A 23,477-nucleotide genomic window follows, 5' to 3' on the forward strand; every position below is an offset into this window, starting at 1 on the left:
TGGTGCGACTTGGTCTCTCTGGATTCAAGACAAAATACGTTGATCAATAATAACATAGAGTAGTTTTAGCCTTACAAAGTTACGACTTTATGAGTAACTTAGAATGTATTTAGCATATATTCTCTAATGATTGTATACATCTTTATTTAGCTAGTGAATATCTACAATAATAAAGAGATGCACCCTCCGTCCCATAATATCGTTCTTGTTTGTGTTTTTTCACGGTATTTAAGAAATAGGTTGAGAAAGTGGATAAAGTACATTAATAAAAGTAAAAAAAAAAAAAAATACAATTATAGACAAAAGTTAGAAAGAGAAAGTGGAAAAAAGTACTAAGCATGTGCAAAATTCAAAAGTAAATTAGGAAGTATAATAAATAAAATTAAAAAATGGGTATAATGGTCTTTACATACTATAACAAAAAAAAAAAAAAAAAAAAAACAATATTTTGGTTCCCCAAAATATTAAAACAGGAATTATATTATGGGATGGAAGGAGTATACAATAATTAGAGAATATATGCTAAATATATTTTTACACTTAGAAATGAGCAAGTAGCTATAATTAGTCTATGCATGTAACTATGTAAGGAGTCTTATGTAGGGCTGTACACCGGTCCAAAATCGGACCTGACCCGGACCTGAATCAACAGGTCCGGTTCTGGTCCAGACCTGAAAAATTAGGTCCGATCCGGGTTTGGACCTGAATAGATCGAATTATTAATTTGTTCAATTTTTTTTTTCAAATAAAAAACTTGTTGGACCTATTTATGAACCTGTTTAGACCCGTTTATGGACCTATTTAGACTTGATATGGACATGTTAGGACCTGTTTAGACCTGTTGGGACCTGTTAAATAAATAAATAAAAAAAAAAAGCAGTTAGACGATTTCAGGTCCGTACCTGAAAATTCCGGGTTTTACCCGGACCGAACTTGGCCTGAAACTTGGAATCATGGATTTTTAAGGACCAAGATCGGACCTAAATTCACTGGTCCGGTTCCTGTCCGATCCGGTCCAATTCAGGTCCAGGCCAATGAGTGTACACCGTTAGTCATATGTATTATATCGAAATATTGACTATTGAACTTCTCATAATAACTCATTTGCACAAGCACATAACTACACAAGTGACACACACAAAAAGTTATTAGTTTCATATATAATCTCTATATATTCTTCTTTGCGCGGCGAATAGGGCTGTCAAAAGCTGACATGACACGATAACCCGACACGAAATAAGCGGGTTTGGGTCAAGTATTCTCAACCCGTTTACATAATTGGGTCGACACGAACCCGACACGAAATTAAACGGGTTAGGTTTGGGTTGAAATTTTCAACTCGAAACCGACACGCATAACCTATTTATATAAATGGGTTGAACGACAACCCGCTAACCTGAACCCAACACGCTTAATCTATTAATTAAGTAGTAAAAAAAAGAACAAAATTTTTATTCTAAACTTGTAATTTTGTAAATTGCCTTGGCACCATGTATACATTTAGGTAATTTTTGGCGGTTAATTTGGAGGATAAAATAGATTTCAACTTTTGTAAATTAAAATTTTGCTGTTAATTTGGGACAATTTTTATGTATGGTTGTGTTGCTAAAGCAGCCAACTTTAAATTCCTATAGTACTTTTGCTAAAATTAATAACTTTAAACTCTTGTAGTATTTTAAGTTTGAAATTGAATATTATAGTTTATTACATATTATATGGGTATGTAAAAGGTTACACGGGTAACCCGTTTAATAAGTGGGTTAGGTTTGGGTCAAGGGTTTTCAACCCGTTTAATAAATGGGTTAGGTTTGGGTCAAGGGTTTTTCAAGTCGTTTAACATCCACACGAACACGAACCTGACACGACACGACCCGTTTGACAGCCCTAGCGGCAAACATCATATTCTTAGTAGAAATAATTTATAAAGGAGTATGCAATGTAACTATATACCTATATTATATATTAATAAGGTGGTTCAAATTGAATTTAAGGTGATTTAAATTGGGTCAAGTCTATAATATGTTTTAGATTGAGTTTGAAATGGGTCATGAACAAGTTAAATTTGGGTCGGGTCAACAACAAGTCGAGTTGATTTCGGGTCGAATTAGTAACAATTTAGGTTAAGTCTAAGTCTGGTTAATAACAGGTTGGGTTGAAATTCAAGTCGGATTAGTAACATGTCAACTTTAATTTTGACAACTCTATAAATAACATTTAAACTTTTTTCTTTACTTAATAATAAATTAAATAAATTTGAATACTTTCTTGGCTTAGGCTGTTTTTATTTAAACTTTTCCAACAATAATGTTAGTTGCAACTCTGATCTTGATCTAGCTTTGATACATAAAATTAAGACGCTAGATTATTGATTCTAGATTACTTCATATTGTATGATAAAGAGCACAAATGACAAGCTTAAATTAGCTTGTAAACTCTGCTATTATTCAATCAGACAATCAGAACATATATAGTTAAACAAGGGATGTATAAGAAGATAGTGGGATATTAACCTATCTTATACCTTGCATACATACACTTTTATAACTGTTTAAATAATATAGATGTAGCTCAAACTTTTTCTAACATTAGGTAGTGTATCTTTCCCAATTTCTATTTTTTATCCTTAAGTAAACCATTATTGTAGGTCAAGCATAATGATCATCTCCCATCATCCAAAGGCACCAACTGCACAACTCTGCTTTGGCTGCTCGAAGAGTAGTTCATGCCGTCGTTTTCATAGCCGCCATTGTTGAAATCATCCGCCTTATCGCCAAGCAGATGTTCACTCTCTTCTTCGAGTAACACAGTGTTGTTTGCTGACCATGGATGAGCAGCACTGCCTGCTGTAATCCTTTCTAGTTCTCTTGCGACCTCCTTCATTGCTGGCCGATCCTCTCCTTTAAGTTTTAGGCACCTCCTTGCAAGATTAGCAACTTCCTTGAGTTGCTCGACTGAACCATCACTTACAATATTTTCATCAAGGATTTCAAACAAACGATCTTCTCTTAACTTCCTAAGAAAGAATACGGCAAGGCTTCTCTCATTCTCCGGCTTAGCATAACATATTGCCTTCTCTCTAGTTAGTAGCTCTACAAGAACAACACCAAAGCTATAAACATCGCTCTTATCAGTTAGCTCACCAGTTTGCATGTACTCTGGATCAAGATAACCACATGTCCCTTGTACCATAGTTCCTAACTGCTCTCGATCGACTGGAGCTAGCTTAGAAGCTCCAAAATCAGCGACTTTTGCTGTGCACTTATCATCCAAGAGTATGTTTGCAGACTTAATGTCCCTGTGAATTATCGGTATAGAAATTGTAGTATGCAAATAGGCCAAGACCTCAGCAACTTCTGCTGCAATTCTTAAGCGAATATCCCAAATAAAAGATTCAACTTTTCCTTCATCATGCAAATGATCATGCAATGTACCATTACTTATAAATTCATAAACGAGCAAAGGTACCTCCGTCTCCAAGCAACAACCTAACAGCTTTACCACATTCTTATTGTTGATTTGTGACAAGGCAACAACCTCGTTTATGAATTGCTCAACTTGTGTGGAATCTACCTTGAGGGACTTTTTGATGGCGACTACTTGGTTGTTTGGTAGTATTCCTTTAAAAACCATGCCAAAACCTCCGCGGCCAATGATGCTACTATCACTATAGTTATCTGTGGCCTTCTGAAGTTGTTCGATTGTGAACATACTAACCATACTACCAACTGATACATCTCGTCCTGAAAGTTTTTGCTGTAAAATATGACCACCATTTTGTTGAAAGCATTTCTCCCTCAATTTTTGCATCTTTTTGTTTCCATGTTGCCAATGGAACCAAAAGCCAGCCAACAAAAAAACAATGATCCCACCGCCAACACCTAAGCAATTATCATGCACAATGCTTAAGGGTTAAATGATTTAAATAAGGCTAGCATGTACTATTTCAAAATTGGAATTTTTGTTTATGTTTTTATAACCTATTACACTTGTGCAAATTTAACATTAGTAAAGCAACACTTGAACTATGAAAAATATAATTGACATTGGTTGTTGGTATGCACACTATATATAGCTTGATCCCATTAATGTTCTACAAATGTCACTCTTACCGGAAGAAAATAACAATGAAATTAAACTTCTCTTTCAACTCGATTTCAATTCACTCTTGGAAACGAAGATTTTATTATGTAGACATCCATTTTTATGGTGAAATAATATATGGTAATATATATATGTATATATTATTGTTTCATTGTAATGTTAACACTTATTAATTGCATGATATCTGAGGCAACATGAAATGATGTAAGTTGGGGCAACAAGGATGAATGACCATTATTAATTAGATAATCACTCAACAATTCAAGTAAGTGGCCGTTAAGATATTGTAAGAGGGTGTTTAGTATGAGTACTAGAAATGAGTGGAATGAATCATTATTTATCTCTTACCTTTTTATTTGTTTGGTTTAACTATGAAAAGTAATCTCTTAAACCTAAATCTACATTCCTTAGTAAGGTAATTATTACCTTAGATTTTAGACAGTTGACTAACAAATAGGTCAAAACTATTACTTAAACCATTATCAAGTAATGGTACTTTTAGCCAAGAGTGGGTAAGTCGTGGTATATAAGTAGATTAATTGTGGACTTGTGGTGGTCAAAACGAGTAGTATTTTAATATTGGATTTTTATTTATTTATTTTTTTTTTTTTTTTGGTGTTTAGAGAGCCACAAGGGCAGGGTGAGATTCGATCCCAGAATCTCCTGGAACCGGGAGGGAAGCTCTAACCACTTGAACTATCCCTCACTCTCATCTTAAGGTATATTATTGTAATGACAAATTTGTAACAAAACTATCATATGGACACTAAAATTTGATGAGAATAGGAGGGAAACAAATTTGTTGACCCCGTCAATGAAGGAATTTGGGAAGAATTGAACATACTACTAGAAAAGAAGAAAAATCAACGGAGAAATTGACTAGAATTGATATCGATATATATATAAACAGCCAATAAAGGAGGAAAGTTGCGTAAACATCAGATCGAAGAATGTAGAGCCTTACATGAATGATTTTAGATGCAATTGAAAATACTATGAAGTACTATTAGTTTTATCTTGAACAAAAAAAAAGGTACTACGGACCTGTTCACATATATTGAATTGAAGTGAACTGAACTAATTATTGGAGCTGAACTGAATTGAATAAAGTTGAAATGAATATTTTATGAGAGAAGAAAATTAGGAGCTGGATTGAACTGATTGGAGCTGAACTGAACTGAACTGAACTGAAATTAAGCTGAAGTGAACAAACCCGTACGTATTAGTTTTGTCTTTACTAACGACACGAAAAGTACTTTTTTTTTTTTTTTTTTTTTTTTTTTTTTTTTACAAGTATATTGTCCTAAAGCATGGTCACAGTGGTTTTTATTTTTTTATTTTTTTATACAAGTATATTGTCCTTAAGCATGGTCACAGTGGGTAAATCATTTATTCATTTAGTGAATCCAATTCGTAGGTATTTCCCCAATTAGAAGGTTATTGAACCAATTACAAATACAAGCCATGTGTTATGTGCATGCAACTTAAGTTAATTATCCTCCTTTAGCCTTCTCATTATGCATGCATTCCCCTCTAGTTTATAAATGTGGGGAAGCCAATTTGCTCGTTTGGTAGCTTAGAAAAGATTTAGAGCCTCATAAACTCTCATTAATATGCCATCTATGTCTCAACCTCTATAATATTCGTGGGCCAACTACCATTCTCATCCTATTAATAACAATAATCCATCCATATAGTTTTGATGTGTTTAACTTCTTGTCTTGAGCACCCAACAAATTCGTACATATTGATAATGAAATATATGATAAAGAAATGTAATTCTCTTCGTTTCTTTTCTTTAGATGAGAACTAATTATTTAACTATTCAAATGAAACGATAAAAGCAAAAAATTCTCTCGTTTTATTTTCCCCATTATGTATATGAGTTTTTATGAGAATCTATTAGTTATTGGACTCTTTGAATTTTGTTCTCTTGATAATACAACGCTTATATATATCACTTTCACTTGTTTAATTATGAGATTAGAGAATTATAATTTCATTGTAACAATTATTGAGATTTAATATTAATTGAGAATAAGGTATTTTGTACATACATTTATTATATTTTTGATGTTTATGTAAAGTACATACATCATGTAATTAAGGTTCTCTTTACAGAACTTTAATTATGTAGATATAGGATTTTGTAAAAGAAATGGGATATTAGACACCAAAATTAGAAATCTTGATCCAAATTTCTTGATCTCAAATGTGTCCTTAGGCCTAGTGGAATTGAACTTCGTACGTATCCAACTTCAAAGTTGGAATTGAAGGTTTTAATTCTGATTGATCGATTGATTTATATATGGACAATGATTTTATGTTATGTAATAATTAAATTTATATACAGTATGAATAACGAAAATAGGAAGACAATTTTATACTGATTTATGCGGTTCTTTTGGGTTACCTCATAGATTTTTTTTTACATAAATTCATCTATTACTTACTAGATATATATTCGAACTTAAAAACGAATTGAAAGGGAAAAAAAAAAGTTATATTTAAATATTAATGTATAAAAAAAAATTGCTAAAACCTTCTTATATAACTCATGTTTTTTATTTAAAAAATCACCTAATAATTTTTTTTTATTTTTTTTATTTTGTAAGAACATGATTTACGAAAGTATGGTTATTTTAAAACTTATTTACACTTTTGCGTCGGAATGAAACTTAATTACGAAATTACTGTCCACGTAGGCTCGGATAAGTTTTTATTTTATTTTTTTATTTTTCAAAGTAAAACCGCTACCTCAAGGAGCGGTTTATGTACTAAAACCGCTACTTGAGGTAGCGGTTTTACCCTTCATAGATTGATTAAATGTCTCTTTACTTAGAGTACTAATGACAAACCGCTACCTCAAGTAGCGGTTTTGGACTATAACCGCTACTTAAGGTAGCGGTTTGTCTCTAAAGAAAAAAATTACCCCAAATGTATCTCCAAGCCTACGTGGACTATATTTTCGTAAATAAGTTTCATTCCAATGCAAAACCGTAAATAAGTTTCTTAAAAGCTATATTTTTGTAAATCATCCAGAACACACCTTAATTTAAGTTTTTTTTTTTTTTTTTTTTTTTTCTTATGCCGTATTCCAATCTAGAACCTAATTGTATATCGCCATATCGGTGTTAAGACTTGGTCACGTAAAGGTTACGTGAATCACAAAACCACTCTCCTTTAATCCCCCACCCGCTTTTTCCCGCACAGCCTCACCAAAACAACTTCACCATTACCACCACCACCACCGCGTGCACTATCTACCACCCTCATCAAGACCACCTCACTGCCTTCACCAACTCAAGTTAATTTGTGCTCAGAAAATTATATATAAGGTGATTTCATAGAAAAAAAAAAAAAAAAGTAACTTATACTCACCAAGTATGATTATAGATTCCAGTGGCAGTAATACTTTCTTTTGGATTCTAACACAAGGACTTTCCTTTGTGCCATTGCCATTGAAGCTTTGCGGACATTGACAACGATAACTTCCAGGGGTGTTGTGACAATACTCTTGTTTTTCACAATTATGTAAACCATTGTCCGCACACTCATTAATATCTGGATAAACCCAATAAAGAATTAGCTGCAACATACTTTCTTTATCAACTACTCTCTCCGTTTTTAAATACTTGCTTCATTTCTTCATGCGCGGAGTTTTAGGAGAAATTGGAGAAAATATTAAAATATAGAGGTAATGGGGTTGGTGGAAGAATAAAAAAAATTGTAAAAAGCAAAAGTAATGGAGAAATTGAAGAAGAAAGAATATGAAATTAATAAAATATATTATTTGTTGGGTCCACTATGTGAGTAAAATAAATTAAATATTGTGAAAGAGTTCTAAATAAAGAAATGAAGCAAATATTTAATAACGGCTGAAAAAAAAAAGTGGAGCAAATATTTAAAAACGAAAGGAGTACTAGGTTATACACTAATATTAGTGTAAACCAAATGTATACAAAAGTTTTTCTATCAAATATACCAAAGTTGCACATAATAATTAACAGAGTTAGTAATTAATTAACGAATGAAATTGAAAGGATAAGTTAGATCACCTTGACAATCATGAAGGTAGGGATTAATACCCGTGAATCCAGGTTTGCACTCGCAACGGTAACCCCATTGCCCCGGCAAGTCATCAACACACTTGGTGTTACCCTTGCACAACAATTGCTCCCCTTCTGCTTTCGCGCTTTTGCAATCTTTAGTTCCAATTGACCAATCATATACCGCTGGATACAACAACTCGCTGGCATCTTTGTAAAGCGAGACATCTTTTTTTAGAAAAGACTGAATAGTGAAGAGCATTTCATCGGAGTGACTTTGTTGAAGATGATCCTTAGCCACCACAAACGCAACGCTGCACGGGTTGAAATCTACTACAAATGTGTGGTTCATGATAGTACCAGCTTTTAATGTAATGTTGGATACTCCGTCTGGAATAGAGGCCTGGCAGCAACCGAGGCCTTCGCATTTACTGCTCACATCTGATTCGCTAAAGCACCCCGTTATACACCCCGACAGAAACTCAGTTGTACTACTCATCATTGTTCCAGAGAACACAGCCATGGTATCGCACCCAATGGCGCCGGCTATGTTTTGGGTTGTCGATAGTGCAAATCTTGTGACACTAATCCACGATGTTGTATTTTGGGTTATCATACCATTTTTATCAAAACACATATATGAAATGTAGTTACTTACCCTGAATTCGCCATCTAGAGTGATTTTTACTACCTTGACACCTCCGTAAGTTGGAAACGAAGGGACCCTAGTGTGGTTGCAAGTGATATTGTAGAATACGCCGTCTTTAAGATGATGGTAGTGGCACTTATCCCCTATGCCGAAAGGATAGGGGATGGCGACGTCGCCGCATTTGTCAGGACAATCAGGAAGGGATATTTTTGTGGTAGAAACCGAAGCAACTTCTTGGCATATAGTTTGGTGTGGTAAAGACGACAATATTGCTAAAACGATTAGCAAGAAAGATATACCCCAACCAAATTCCCCTTTCAACATCGTTTTGTGCTTATTTTTGTATCGAAAGCTATGTGATGAACTCATGAAAAAAAAAGAGAGTGCAATTTCAGTTTAAGAGATAGTTTAGTATGGCTTAAAAGCATGTGAGGGGGGCAAAGATGAACTAGTTAACCGTCCTTTGCACCGCGTCAACTAAGTCGAGGTCTATGTTCCCTACCCTAATGCTTGAAAGCTAATAATATTGACTTACTTATGGAAATTGCTTTAGACTAAGGCCATGTTTAGTTTACCTTTAAAAAAAAAATATTAATATTCACTTAAAATAATATCAGTTCAGTATTATTAGGACTTGTTCGATTCATTTCAGCTCTAATCAGATTAGTTATTTTCAGTAAATCAAAAAAGGCCCGATAATGAGAATCGGTTCCAAGATCTCTTGAAATCGGGAGTAAAGCTCTAACTACTTGAGATATCCCTTACTCTTGTTGGTAAGAAGTGAAATTTTTTATTATCATTGGTAACATTATATTTTTGTACTTATTAAGTTACAACCCCTTCCCCACCCACCTGGTCACCAGCCCTCTCCTACATCCCCACCCCCGGCCGGCAAAGCCAAACCTCCCCCATCCCGATTCCCTGTCAGCAAGTTAATTTGAATTTTTTAAAGTTATTTTTCTAATAATTTAAGGGTAATGCTATATGTAGCCCTAAGGGCTATATATAAGCATTTTATATACTCTTGAAAATTGTATAAAATTAGGAATTCATGACAAAAAAAAAACACGCGTAAATCAGTGTAATTAGTATTTAGATTTTCATGATTTCTTAACTATTTACAATTTTCAAGTGTAAATTTAATGCTTATGTGTAGCCCTAAGGGCTATGTGTATCATTTTCCATAATTTAATTATTAAAAAACATAAACATTGTTGAAGTTTTTTTTTTTTTTAATAAAAAAGGTAATTATAGTAGATACTTAATAACACAATGTTACCAATGATAATGAAAATTTAGACTATTTACCACAGAGAAGAAGAGAAAATTGGGTGTTATAGAAGAAAAATTTTCAAAAATAATAAATTGATCAATAAAAATAATTTATGTTTAACAAAATTAGATTGAGTGAACTTGTCTTTACTAGGGCTTTTATTTACTTTTTTTTCCGAATTTTTTCATTTTGTTTTTGTGATTCCATCACTAACTTTTATATGCGGCTTATTATACCGTGTGGCTAACTGCCATAGGTTATGCTGTTGTATGAACGTGCCTAAACAAGAAAATTCAATCATCATGCACATCACGCATCTCGAGAAACCCTAATGTGGCTCAATAAGGCCTAACACGACCCAGAACGGCAAGAAACCCTAATCCTAACCCTAATCAAGTTAGTTAATCCTCTCCTATAAATACTAATCTTCACAGATTAGTGAGGTAATTAATTTTTTCTCGACTCTCTCTCTCTACAAACTTTCTCTCTAAACATCGTTGACTGACTTGACCGTCGGAGGGGCTTTCTCGGGAACACCCCCCGAGGCAGTTGACTTTCATTGTTTTGTAGGACTCGGTTAGTTAAACCCGGCGAGCGGGCTCCCCCACAACTCAGATCTCGTAATTCTTTTTGCGAAAACAGCTACTATTGTAATAAAGTAAGGTAATCCCATTAAAGTTATAGGATTTACTTAGTAATATAGTTAAATAAAGATTACTCAATAAGTAAAATTTAAAAAAGGGCTAATATATCAATATAATAGGGATAATTTTTTTTGGCAGATAGCCACACGGTTTAATTTGCTCAACCGCACAAAAAACACGCTAATCATCGATCAATAATACGATACAGCAAAAAGCTCATTGATTCTTACTTGATTATGCTAGGTCGATACTCCTTAGGCACCATAGCTCCATTATGTAGCAATTCAACTTCATCGATTGGAATATTGCAACATCGTTGTATTTTTGCACTATTTACACACTCCTCTCCATTTACATATTGTGCTTCATACATAACAAAAGGTAAATCTATATAACATCTTGTTAGATTTGTTTCGGTTTATATATACTACTCCCTCCGTCCCAAAAAGAACGACCCATTTGGGTTGATTACGCGGGTATTAAGGAAGTTAAGTAAAAAGAAGTAAAAGTATATTGGAAAGATAAATTTACATGGGGAAGGTTTTTTTTGGTTCCTTCTAGGGTTTTTCCCTTGGGAAGGTTTTCCTAGCCTCCATTGCTATGTTTTTTCAATTTCTTTGAAGGTTTTCCTTCTCTCTTCTCCCTTTTCTCTCCATCTCTTTTCCTCTTGGTCTCAGTTGTGAATCTTTGTAGGGGCTTCCACTGGTATTTTTACCGGTGGTAAGCCCAAAAAACCTTTCAATTGCTTTCAATAAATAGATCTCATCCTTGTGATGATGATTTTTGTCTTGAGTTTATTTTCTTTTTGTGATTTTCTTTTTGTGTTTGTTTTGTGAAAATTGAAGATTTAGGGTTTCATAATCTCTACAAGAATCCGGAGGACCACATGAGTATTTTCACTCAGACGACTATGCATCAGTTGATTTCAAGCCGAATCAGTGCGAACTCACAGATTGTATTGCTTCAGATGAAGTTTTTTATTAAGGCGATTGTTAATCAAATCTACGATGTATTTAGTTTTAAGGTGTGTACTTATGTTGAAAATTTTGATTTTTTAGGAATTATATGTAAGTGTCGTTTGGCTATATTTTATTAATGAAATCCCTTTTTTTCTTGTAAAAAAAAAAAAGAAGATAAATTTACATGGGGTTTGTAAACAAATAGAGAGAGAAAGTAATAAAATAACATGGAAAATGAAATTTTTATATAGGGAAGCTAATTTTGCACAAATATTGTTGCAAATTGGTGGTGTTTTAATGCAAATGGGTCATTCTTTTTGGGACAAAGTTTTGGCCAAATGAGTCGTTCTTTTAGGGAGTATTATTTTATAATCGAAAATTTTCTGACATTTAGTTGTAAAATCAAGAGTTTTAGTAGTCGCATTAGACATAGTTATAATTTAATTATGGGCGCGTATAATATGGGACTCGTACTATGAAATGAAATAAATGACAAAACTGCATAATTGTCAACGCAAGTAGTCGCATGAGTAAACGCAAATAACGAGGAGGGTATTTCACTCTTTATACACCCCATATGCGTTAAGGTCTTCTCTCGTGCATTGTCTAGCCAAATTTGTAATAGGTTTCATTAATTAATTATCAAAAAGTTGTTGTCCTTTATTTATTTTTCTAGGTATTTTCTTGACTAGTATGCTCTTTTTTTCTTTTTTGTGACTATACAAAAAAGAATGAAAAAAAGAGTGAAAATAACAAAAAGAGTTTATTTTTCTAATTTCTTGACTAGTGTGGTTTTGGGTTTTATTTTTTAATTTTTTTTATATTTTTTTATATATTTTTATTGTGACAATGTGACAGTACAAGTATAAGTTGAGAAGTATTCTTTGGGTTTTTGTCCCACTAGGCCACTAAAGCATTCATGGAATCATGGTACTAATATAATAATATTAAACCAGTAAAAAAAAAAAAAAGTTTCACAAAAATAATGTAATTCCAGAATGTGTTAAAAAATTTATTTAATTACAACAAAAATAAAGTTAAAATAACAAAGGGTTTAAAGGTTTTTGGTTCGGGTACAACGTAGATTGGACGGTTGGACCCATGAAAGTTGGCTATTTTTTTTTTTTTTTTTTTTTAAGATGGTATTGGCTGGTCTCATTCGTTTTGGGTCATTTAGTTGACTACTTGAGTATGCAATTTATTTATAGAAGTACGATTTTATACTATAATCAATAGTATTACATATGCTTTAGGGGCATGTTAATTATTACTCAAAATAATTAATGTTACAACTAGCTAAATTGAACTTTCAAGAGCTAAAAGGAAGTGAGTTGTAGAGGTCATGTAATAATTAATGTCACAGTATTCAATTGGCTGTGTTACTTGTGTATGTAATGTTACCTAATAGATATTATCGAAAGATAACATTTGTGACAAATATAGGATTCATTTTGTTTGAGAAAATATTGTTTTGGGTCAAATCAAGGTTCTACATGTTCATATTAGATATCAATTTGTAGATATTTTTACGAAAGGTGTTAACGAAAACGTATTTTGAATTTTTGATTAAGTCATAGCGTACGACCTCTTCCCGCTATAATTGTAAGGGTGTGGTAAATATTATAGAACACTATTGGAGGGCCCAATCAAGTGGGGACAAGGGGACAATTGTTCTCCATATTTTTAAGAAAAAACAAATATGGAGCAACTATAAACAATTTGTGTGCAGCACAATGAGAAAGAAAAAGATGTGGTGTAGTGGTTAAAGTGTACATTTTCAGTTATTTTTGGAGGTCATGGATTCAATTCCAAGACTATGTGTTAGAATATACACATTAGATTATAAAGTAGTTGGTTACTTGTATTTCTTGGCAAATGTACTTATTAGTATAAATAGCACAAATAGTATGATGTAATAGTATCTTTGTATTCTAACATTTTCATTCTAAAGAATATACTCTCATTTTCTCTCTCTTCCTCCAAGCTCCTTTCAAGCTCCTCAATGGCAGCATACTCTCTCATCTATTTTCTTCCTCCTTAGATCCATAATTGTAACATGGTATCAGAGCGAACGATCCAAGGTTCCTAGCTCCATAATTCCGCACAATTTTTCAGCTTGAATGTGAATTCCCAATTCATATTTTCCCCAAAATATTCTGTCGAATTTTCGGTAAAATCAAGTTCGCAATAGAGCAATAGGAGCTTTAATTCGTCCAATTGTCCTCTATTTTTAATCCCAATTTGTTTTTCGAACTTTAAAGCAAGCAATTGTCAATTCTTGGATTTTTCCCAAATTTTAGGGTTCTTCCAATTTCATTCTTTATTGTTCGAATTTGAACAATTTTCGATCAGATTTCTGGTGGATTTATGGGTGTTTAATTTCTTGAAGATTTCGATCGATTTTCTGGGTTTAGGTCATTCAAATTTAAGTTTGATTGGTTTGAAGAATTTTGATCGCTCAAGTTTTCGCTCAAATTTATGGGTTTCATGTTCTTGGCTTAGAAATTACAGATGCCTCGAATTGAAGTTTTTGTGTTTTGCCGCCGAAATTACAGTGAAGCAACCAGTGAAGTTCATTTTCTAAGTTCTTCGTTCTCGTTATTGGGTTCTTCGATATTCTTGTTGGTGGTGTTCGTAGCCACCTCTGCCGTCCCTGTGAGCTGCTGGCAGGGCTATTTCTCCGGTGGTGATTGAACCAAGTTTAGGTTCGTTTCTTGATTGGCTTAATTGGGACTTTATGCTAAATCTGGTATAATTCTCATGCTTTCAATCCTTGCTAGCTTGGTGATTTAGTATTTTTGGTGTATATTGATTAATTAGAGGTGTAGTCAGAATTTGTTGATTTTGTTATAGTTTAAGATTCTAGTTACTTTTGGATTTGGGTTGTTCTTGATTTAAGGTAGAATTGAAGTGTGTTTTGTGTTGTTGGATGTTGATGATGAATTTTGGTTTGGCGGTTTGATTATACCAATTTGGGATTGTTTCAAGGTAGTTTGATTTGCTGTTGTAAATATTAAGTGATGGTATAAAGTGTTAGTTTGGTGGATTTTTCGTGTTGAATTGATGATGATTTGTTGAAGTTTTGGCGTGACCAAGAAGGTCATTTGTGAATAAGTTGTTGTCCATAGAGGCATGATTTTTCCCATAGTGGCTTGTTGATTTTCCCATAGTAGAGGCTTTGATTTTCAGACCCATAGATGGTCATTTTTCCCATAGAGGCTTTGATTTTTCAGACCCATAGTTGGTCCTTTTGCCCATAGAGGCTTTGAATTTTGAGACCCATAATTGGTCATTTTGTTGTGCCTATAGAGGCTTTCTTTTATGATCCATTAAGATCAGTTTTTCAGACCCAATAGGTGGTCATTTTGAGATCCTTTGTGATCAGTTTTGGCGAGAGCCATTGAGGCTCATTTCTTCAAAGACCCAAGTGGTCAATCTCAGACCCGGAGAGGTCAAATATCCAGATCCTTTGTGATCATTTTCTTCTCTTTTTCAGCTTCCAAACACATTCTCTTCCACATTCTTTCTCTTCTTATTTTCCATTTACATTTGAGCTATAGTGTATTGTTATATTATTGTTGGAGATTGGTTTGATTGTTGAAGTTGGAGTTAAGGCGTACATTGGTGGTTTGGTTGTGTATACATCGTTAAGCTTTGAATGGTTTTCTACCCTTCTAAGCTTAGGGGGGATACGACATTGATGATTCCAAGGTGGTGATGAGTTCATCATTTCATAATGATAGGTTGATGGATTTGGTTTGGTGTCAGTGGTGGTTGATTTGATTGGTGATCGAGGAGTTGGGTATTGGTGGATTTTCAAGTTTGGTAAAGGATTTTTTGGTTTGGTGATTGTAATTTGAGAGTTGGGGTGCTAGAAATGGAAGAAGGCACTTTCTCAGGACTAAGAAATGGCATTCAAGTAAGGTTCTGGAGATATTTTAGAAAGTTTTTTGTGAAAGCTCAAGAGTATATTGCACCATGTTTCATGATTGTTGTTGTTGTTTCATAGATTCAGCAAGTTTAGTAAGTCCACTTCATCAGCAGTTGATGCTCCTAAATTACTAGCTCTAGATTGGTAACTCAAGCTTAGCATCACTATTCCCGGCCCCTTTGCTTAGCTCTATTTCAAACTGTCATAGTTGTTCCACCCATTACAGTTCGAGGGGGATGTTAGAATATACACATTGGATTATAAAGTAGTTGGTTACTTGTATTCCTTGTCAAACGTAATTGTTAGTATAAATAGCACAAATAGTATGATGTAATAGTATCTTTGTATTCTAACATTTTCATTTGAAAGAATATACTCTCATTTTCTCTCTATTCCTCCAAGCTCCTTTCAAGCTCTTTAATGGCAGCATACTCTCTCTTTTATTTTCTTCCTCCTTAGATCCATAATTGTAACATGGTATCAGAGCAAACGATCCTAGGTTCCTAGCTCCATAATTCCGCACAATTTTTAGCTTGAACGTGAATTCCCAATTCATATTTTCCCCAAAATTTTCTGTCGAATTTTCGGTAAAATCAAGTTTGCAATTGAGCAATAGGAGCTTTAATTCGTTCTATTGTCCTCTATTTTCAATCCCAATTTGTTTTTTCAATATATATGTACCATGTGTATGGTCCATATATATATATTCCTCCTTGTCCCATGAATAGCACCATAGATTGCTCAATGCAAATTTAGTACATATATAGTAACAGCAGAACAGTAAACTATTTTTCTTCTAAGCATCTCAAGTAATTTTACACGTCTTTGAGAACTACATCTTGTGAAGGCAAACTTGTGTTAGTTTGTCTATTTTCAATATATATGTACCGGCCATGCGTATGGTACACTTGACCTCAGTGCTAATGATGACTTAAACAAACTCATGTGTTAAGCTAACAAGTTTGTAAGTAGTTTATATTGTAGTCCATAATATTGCATTTTAAAATAGTACAAGCTTCAAGTATTTATACAACTAATTTAAAAGTTAGTATGATAATACAAACCTCCTAAACCTAAGGAAACAAATATAACCATTATTATTTCATGCAAGCGGGTGTATCATGTGCATGGTCACCCAAAAGAACATTACCTTATAAATAAAAGAATGTAACTTATAAATAAAAAAGAGCATTACCTAATGATAAAATAAACATAACTTATAAATAAAATAATATTACCTATAAAAAAAAGACCATAACTTATAAATAAAAGAACATTACATATGAATAAAAGAACATTAATTATAAATAATGGAAAAATGCTAGCTACATACTACCCAACCCCATGAAAGAAGATGATGAACAACAATGGTAGTGCCAAAATTTCAAATTAAACAATCAAGTAAGTTTATGATAATAAATAAAGCTTCATATGAACAATACGCAAAACACAAAATATAGGTAAAAAGAACAAGCATAGAGTTCACCATTGAAGCACAAGCTAGGGTTTCATATTCATGAAATAGAACAAAGATGGACAAAAAAGAGAAATCATACCTCAAATGAGTAGGAAACCCTTGTGAAGTGAATTTATAGTGGAAAACAAACTAGTAGAATTTTCAATTGCAAGTTCTTTAGCCAACAAAAATACATAAAATTCTTAAATCATCAAAAACCCAAAATTTTGGTTGCGAAATTCGGATTTTGAAGTGTTAAATCTAGTAAAAATGTGTTTGTGAGTGATGAATTAAGCATATAAAAAACTACTAAAAAAATCAAGAAATAAAATGAAAGAAGAAGTTAAAGAGAGAGGAAAGAGAGAGTATCTAAGATAGAGAACATTACATATAAATTTCTTCACAAAAAAAAAAAAAAAAAAAAAAAAAAAAAAAAAAAAAAACATTACATACAAATAAAAGAACATTAAATTTGTCCCAATATTCTTTTCAGCTCGTCTTGTGTGCGGCCGGCCACACCGTGTGACCACTTAAAGTAACCCCTATAACATTGATTAAGTAACCCCTGTAATACCAATCAAGTAACCTCTATAACAGTGACCGAGTAACTCTATAACAATGATAAAGTAACCCTTTTAACACTGATCAAGTAACCCCCATTACACTAGCAAAGTAACCCCTATAGTGGTTGGCCACACGGTGTGGCCAACCACATATAAGACTTTGTGTATTCCTTTATTTATATGTAATGTACTTCCTTCACATGGTACACCCCCCTCTAGGTACTATACTATTTTCACAAATATAAACTTAACAAGTATTCCATTGTATGTAGGTCAAGCACAGTAATCATCTCCCATCATCCAAAGGCACCAAGTGCACAACTCTACTTTGGCTGCTTGATGAATAGCTCATGCCATCGTAGCCATAGCCATTGTTGATGCAATCGTGGGCCTCACCAAGCAAATATTTACTCTCTTCATTTTGGAGTAGCACGCTATTGTTTGACAACCATGGATGAGTAGTCATACATCTAATCCTCTCTAGCTCTCTTGCAACCTCCTTCATTGTTGGGCGATCCTCTCCTTTAAGTTTCAAGCACCTCCTTGCAAGATTAGCAACTTCCTTAAGCTGCTCAATTGCACCATTACTTACAATTTTTTCATCAAAAATCTCAAACAAACGATCTTCCTTAAATTTCCTAAGAAAGCATACAGCAAGGCATCTCTCATTTTCAGGATTAGCATAAGACATCGCCTTCTTTCTAGTAATTAGCTCGACAAGAACAACACCAAAGCTATAAACATCGCTCTTATCTGTAAGCTCACCAGTTTGCATGTACTCTGGATCAAGATAACCACATGTCCCTTGAACCATAGTTCCTAACTGCTCTCGATCTACCGGAGCTAGCTTAGAAGCTCCAAAATCAGCAACTTTTGCTACGCACTTATCATCCAAGAGTATGTTTGCAGACTTAATATCTCTGTGAATTATCGGTATAGAAATTGTGGTGTGCAAATAAGCCAAGACCTCAGCAACTTCTGCTGCAATTCTTAAACGAACATCCCAAATAAAAGAAAATAATTTTTCCTCGTCATGTAAATGATCATGCAATGTACCATTACTAATAAATTCATAAACGAGCAATGGTACCTCCGTCTCCAAGCAACAACCTAAGAGCTTTACCACATTCTTATTGTTGATTTGTGACAAGGCAACAACCTCGTTAATGAATTGTTCGACCTGGGTGGAATCAACCTTGATGGACCTTTTGATGGCGACTACTTGATTGTTAGGTAGTAATCCTTTAAAAACCATGCCAAAACCTCCGCGACCAATGATGCTACTATCACTATAATTATCTGTGGCCTTCTGAAGTTGTTCAAATGTAAACATCCTAACCATACTACCAAGTGATGATACATCTCGCCCTGAAAGTTTTTGCTGTAAAATATGACCACCATTTTGTTGAAAGCATTTCTCCCTCAATTTTTGGATCTCTTTGTTTCCATGTTGCCAATGGAACCAAAAGCCAACCAACAAAAAAGCAATGACTCCACCGCCAACACCTGAACAATTATCTTGCACAATTAATTCTTAAGGGTTTAATGTAAAGCAAGCATGTACTATGTAGCTTAGTTATCATTTACATTACTCGTAGTATTTTAATTTACATGCGAGATTCTCACTAAAACTGACAAGTGTGGTTTTTTTTTGTCCTTCTGTGTGTTTAGAGTGCCACCAAGGCATGCAGATAGAGAATCAATCCTAAAATCTTTTGAAATCGGTAAGGAAGTTTTTAGATATGTTCTATTTACCAGATTTTCACTTATGAGAACTTTTTATCTTATCTGAAATTATTATCTTGGGTAACTGTTTATCAAATTTATTTTTTCATATGAACTTATCTAAATTTATGACACCTGAAATAAGTGAAAAATAAGATGAATAAAACAGATCCTAAGCTATCCGTTGCTCAAAGTGAGTTTCTTCTTAAACACAAGCAATAATGTAAATCTTATACTTCTATCTCTTATGCATTATTAATTATTGGAAATTTTGTCAGAAAAAACCATTTATAACAACTATTTTGTTGGAAAAAACCTTATAAAATTTTTTTGGCAAAGAGAAACCAAATTGTAAAATATTTTTGTTGAAGACAGCCAAGGATCTCTAATCACGCAATTAACCACTATTTTTTCCATAATTCTTCTAATTACTCATAACTCTAACTTAATATCTTTAATAATTAAGTTAATTTATAAATTAAAAAAAAAAAAAAAAAAACAAAACACCCTCACTACCACCAGCCACCCTGTCCTTGTCCCCCTCCCAGCAGCAGCCCCCTCCCCCATCCCCAACCACCGCCTGGAACCCCTAACCCCTCGCCAATCAGCCTCCACCGCCGAACCGACCCCCTTCCTTTCCCCCTTCTTCCTCGTCGTGACCACCCTCTTAAACCCTAACCCAAAAATTCCATCCAAAGAAACCACCAACACTAGATCTTCTTTGTATTTGTGAATTTTGATGTTGAAATTAGATGGGAGGAGAGAGATTGCGGCATTTAAAAAGGGATTGTTGAAGATCGAGGAGGGGATTTGGTTGTGTATGAAGCGTTTTCGTCGGGGTTTCAGGGTGGTTTCTAGGTTGTGGTTATGGCAGAAGGTGGTATTTTGGTGGGTGGTTTTCCGGAGGAGGGTGTTCGACTAGGGTAAAGGGAAAAGGGAGGAGATCGGTTCAGTGGTGGAGGTCGGTTCAATGGTGGAGGTTGGTTAGCGAGGGTGAGGGGATCGCCGCGGCGACTGAGGATGGGGGAGGGGGCTGCTCAGCTGCTGCCATGGGAGGGGGAGAAGGAGAGGGTGTATGGTGGTGATGAGGGTGTTTTTTTTTTTTTTTTTTTTTAAATTTATAAATCAACTTAATTATTAAAGAAATTAAGTTAGAGTTATGAGTAATTAGAAGAATTAAGGGAAAATTAGTGCTTAATTGAGTGATTAGAGATCTCAGGTTGTCTTCAACAAAAATATTTTATAATCTGGTTTCTCCTTGCCAAAAAATTTTTATAAGGTTTTTTCCAACAAAATAGGTGTTATAAATGGTTTTTTCTGACAAAATTTCCTTAATAATTCATACTTACTTCCTTTTTTAGTTGGCATGTACTCCTGTTTAGAAATTTTATTTTTAGCTAACACGTTTTCTTTTTGGGTAAGTTTTATACCTTGCATGACTAGCTAGTGTACCTCACTTGTTTTTATCATTTTCTCTCCTCTCCTCTCCTTAATATGTGTACTTAAATTGAACGTGTCAATTAAATAGAAATAGAGGAAGTAATTTTGTAAAAAAAATAAATAAAAAAAAGGTTATCATATCGACACTAAAACGAATGAAAATAGAATAGGATGGAAACAAATTTGTTGACCCCATCAATAAATGAATTTCGGAAAATTCAACATACTAGTAGAAAAGAAAAATCAACGGAGGAATTGACTAGATGATATCGACATATAATAAAAAGCCAATAATGGATGGAGGAAAGTGGCGTAAACATAATATTTACCTCAACCAAAAGCTAACCCTTATGGTTAAGGCGCAATGAATAAACTTATTACAATCAATATCATCAATGAAGAAGGGTTTCAAAAAACTAATATCAATATAATGAAGAATGTAGGTTTCTTTTTCCCTCTTTCCCTCACAGCATCACCAACACAACTTCACCGTTACCACCACCACCGCACTACCACCCTCCCCACCACCCTCATCAACACCAACTCACTGCGTGGTGTGTTCTCATAAAAAAGAAAAATATAGGGTGGTTTTGTACAAAAAAAAAAAAAAAAAAAAAAGGTTTTCTAAGGAGGTTTTTGGCAAATTATTTTACAAAAATAATGGTTAATGTATTAATGTACTCCAAACTCCGTGTATAATAAACTTTGATGGACTATAGATGTGAGAAGGGGCTGAATTCATTGACGGTAAAAGAAAATAGGAGGATGATCGAAGTAAGTAACATATACTCACCAAGTATGATTATAGATTCCAGTGGCAGTAATACTTTCTTTTGGATTCTGATACAACGACTTTCCTTTGTGCCATTACCGTTGAAGCTTTGCGGGCATGCACAATAATAAAGTCCAGGGGTGTTGTGACAATACTCTTGTTTTTCACAAGTATGTAAGCCATTGTCCGCACATTCATTAATATCTGGATAAACAAATAACCAAAACTGTCAATGTCCGCACATAACGAGTACATAAATAACAAAAATACTACCTCCGTTAATTATTTTGTGAAACTTTTGAATATTATTTGTGAGATATCAAATACACAAACTTTTAAAAAAATCAGGTGTTTAATAATTATTGTACATCTATAATAAAGATAAGCTTAAAGTGATCTAATATAACCCCTAAAATGAATAAAAGTTATTCCAATATGCATAAAAATAACCCAATACAAATAAAAAAATTTATCTACATTTTATTAGTAAAGAATCACATTTTAAATGACTAAAAATCAATTATTAACGATTGAATGTAATTAAATTACCTTTATTACCGTTCAAAAAAAAATTACCTTTATTAAACTTTTCTTGTTGTCTATTTATATAAAAATTGTATTATGTTTAAAGTTACCCTAAAAACGCAAAAAATTACCTTAAAATTAGCTAAAAGTTACCCTTATACTAATCGATGTACACTGATATTAAGATAAGTTGCACGTAATATTCCAAAATTGCACATAATAATTAACAAAGATGGTAATTTATTAATGAATGAAATTGATAGGAAAAGGTTGATCACCTTGACAATCATGAAGGTAGGGATTAATACCCGTGAATCCAAGTTTGCACTCGCACCGGTAACCCCATTGCCCCGGCAAGTCATCAACACACACGGTGTTACCCTTGCACAACAATGGCTCCCCAGCTGCTTGCGCGCTTTTGCAATCTTTAGTTCCAATTGACCAATTATATACTATTGGATACAATAACTCATTGGCATCTTTGAAATACGAGACATCTTTTTTAAGAATAGACTGAATAGAGAAGAGCATTTCAGAGTGGTTTTGTTGAAGCTGATCCTTAGCCATCACAAACGCCACGCTGCACGGATTGTAACCTAGTACATATTTGTGGTTCAACATACTACCAGCTTCTAATGTAATATTGGTTACTCCGTCTGGAATGGAGGCCAGGCAGCAACCGATGCCTTCGCATTTATTGCTGATATACGATTGGTTAGAGCACCCAGTTATACACCCTGATAGAAACCCACCTGTACTATTCATCATTGTTCCTGAGAACAAACCCATTGTATCGCACCCAATGGCACCGGCTATGTTTTGGGTTGTCGATAGAGCAAATCTTGTGACACTAATCCAGGATTTTAAATCATTGAATTTTGTACCTGACCTATCAAAACACAAATATGCAATGCTGTTGCTTACCCTGAATTCGCCGTCTAGAGTGATTTTTACTACCTTAGTAGCACCATAATTTGGAAACGAGGGGACCGTAGTATCGTTGCAAGTGATATTGTAGAATATGCCCTCAGTAAGGGGATTACCGTAGTGGCACTTATCTCCTATGCCGAAAGGATAGGGGATGTCGACGTCGCCACATTTGTCAGGACAACCAGGAAGGGCTATTTGAGAGTCTGTAAAAGAAGCAACTTCTTGGCCTATAGTTTGATGTGGTGAAGACAACAATGTTGCCACAACGATTAGAAACAAAGAAATACCCCAACCAAATTCCCCTTTCAACATCTTTTTGTGATTATTTTTGTAAAACAAATATGTAATTGTTGCAAAATAGAACAGAACCAAAGAAAGAACTAAGAGAAACAACTGATTTTCATTAATGGAGGTGTAAAGCTTTAATACATTTGAGAAGAAGAAGAAGAAGAAGAGCTAG

At 33.9% G+C, this 23,477-nt stretch overlaps 2 protein-coding genes across 2 annotated transcripts; both read right to left on the bottom strand.

Annotated features, from left to right (window-relative positions):
* Nucleotides 1-2,455: 2,455 nt before the first annotated feature.
* LOC145632607 (wall-associated receptor kinase 2-like) lies at nt 2,456-9,123 on the bottom strand. Its single transcript, XM_081684960.1, has 4 exons — nt 8,160-9,123; nt 7,473-7,665; nt 7,335-7,390; nt 2,456-3,878 (listed from the first exon to the last, which is right to left on the bottom strand). Exons 1-4 carry the CDS (start codon nt 9,121-9,123, stop codon nt 2,659-2,661), a joined length of 2,433 nt encoding a protein of 810 aa, XP_081541086.1. The 3' UTR covers nt 2,456-2,658.
* Nucleotides 9,124-17,336: 8,213 nt separating this feature from the next.
* Nucleotides 17,337-23,477, bottom strand: LOC145630460 (wall-associated receptor kinase 5-like). Its single transcript, XM_081682717.1, has 3 exons — nt 22,366-23,477; nt 21,584-21,766; nt 17,337-19,131 (listed from the first exon to the last, which is right to left on the bottom strand). The coding sequence occupies exons 1-3, from the start codon at nt 23,327-23,329 to the stop codon at nt 17,912-17,914; spliced, it is 2,367 nt and encodes a 788-aa protein (XP_081538843.1). The 5' UTR covers nt 23,330-23,477; the 3' UTR covers nt 17,337-17,911.

Source organism: Chenopodium album, chromosome 5, assembly GCF_948465745.1.
Source record: "Chenopodium album chromosome 5, dcCheAlbu1.1, whole genome shotgun sequence".
NCBI lineage: Eukaryota > Viridiplantae > Streptophyta > Magnoliopsida > Caryophyllales > Amaranthaceae > Chenopodium > Chenopodium album.

Coding starts and splice junctions, on each gene's coding strand:
- LOC145632607 (XM_081684960.1), bottom strand. CDS start 9,123: ATGTTGAAAGGGGAATTTGGTTGGGGTATATCTTTCTTGCTAATCGTT. Junction 7,391..7,472: donor ATCATACTTGGTGAGTATAA/GTTACTTTTTTT, acceptor TGGTGAAGGCAG/TGAGGTGGTCTTGATGAGGG. Junction 3,879..7,334: donor CGGTGGTGGTGGTGGTAATG/GTGAAGTTGTTT, acceptor ATAATTGCTTAG/GTGTTGGCGGTGGGATCATT.
- LOC145630460 (XM_081682717.1), bottom strand. CDS start 23,329: ATGTTGAAAGGGGAATTTGGTTGGGGTATTTCTTTGTTTCTAATCGTT. Junction 21,767..22,365: donor CTACCTTCATGATTGTCAAG/GTGATCAACCTT, acceptor TTGTTTATCCAG/ATATTAATGAATGTGCGGAC. Junction 19,132..21,583: donor GGAATCTATAATCATACTTG/GTGAGTATATGT, acceptor ATAATTGTTCAG/GTGTTGGCGGTGGAGTCATT.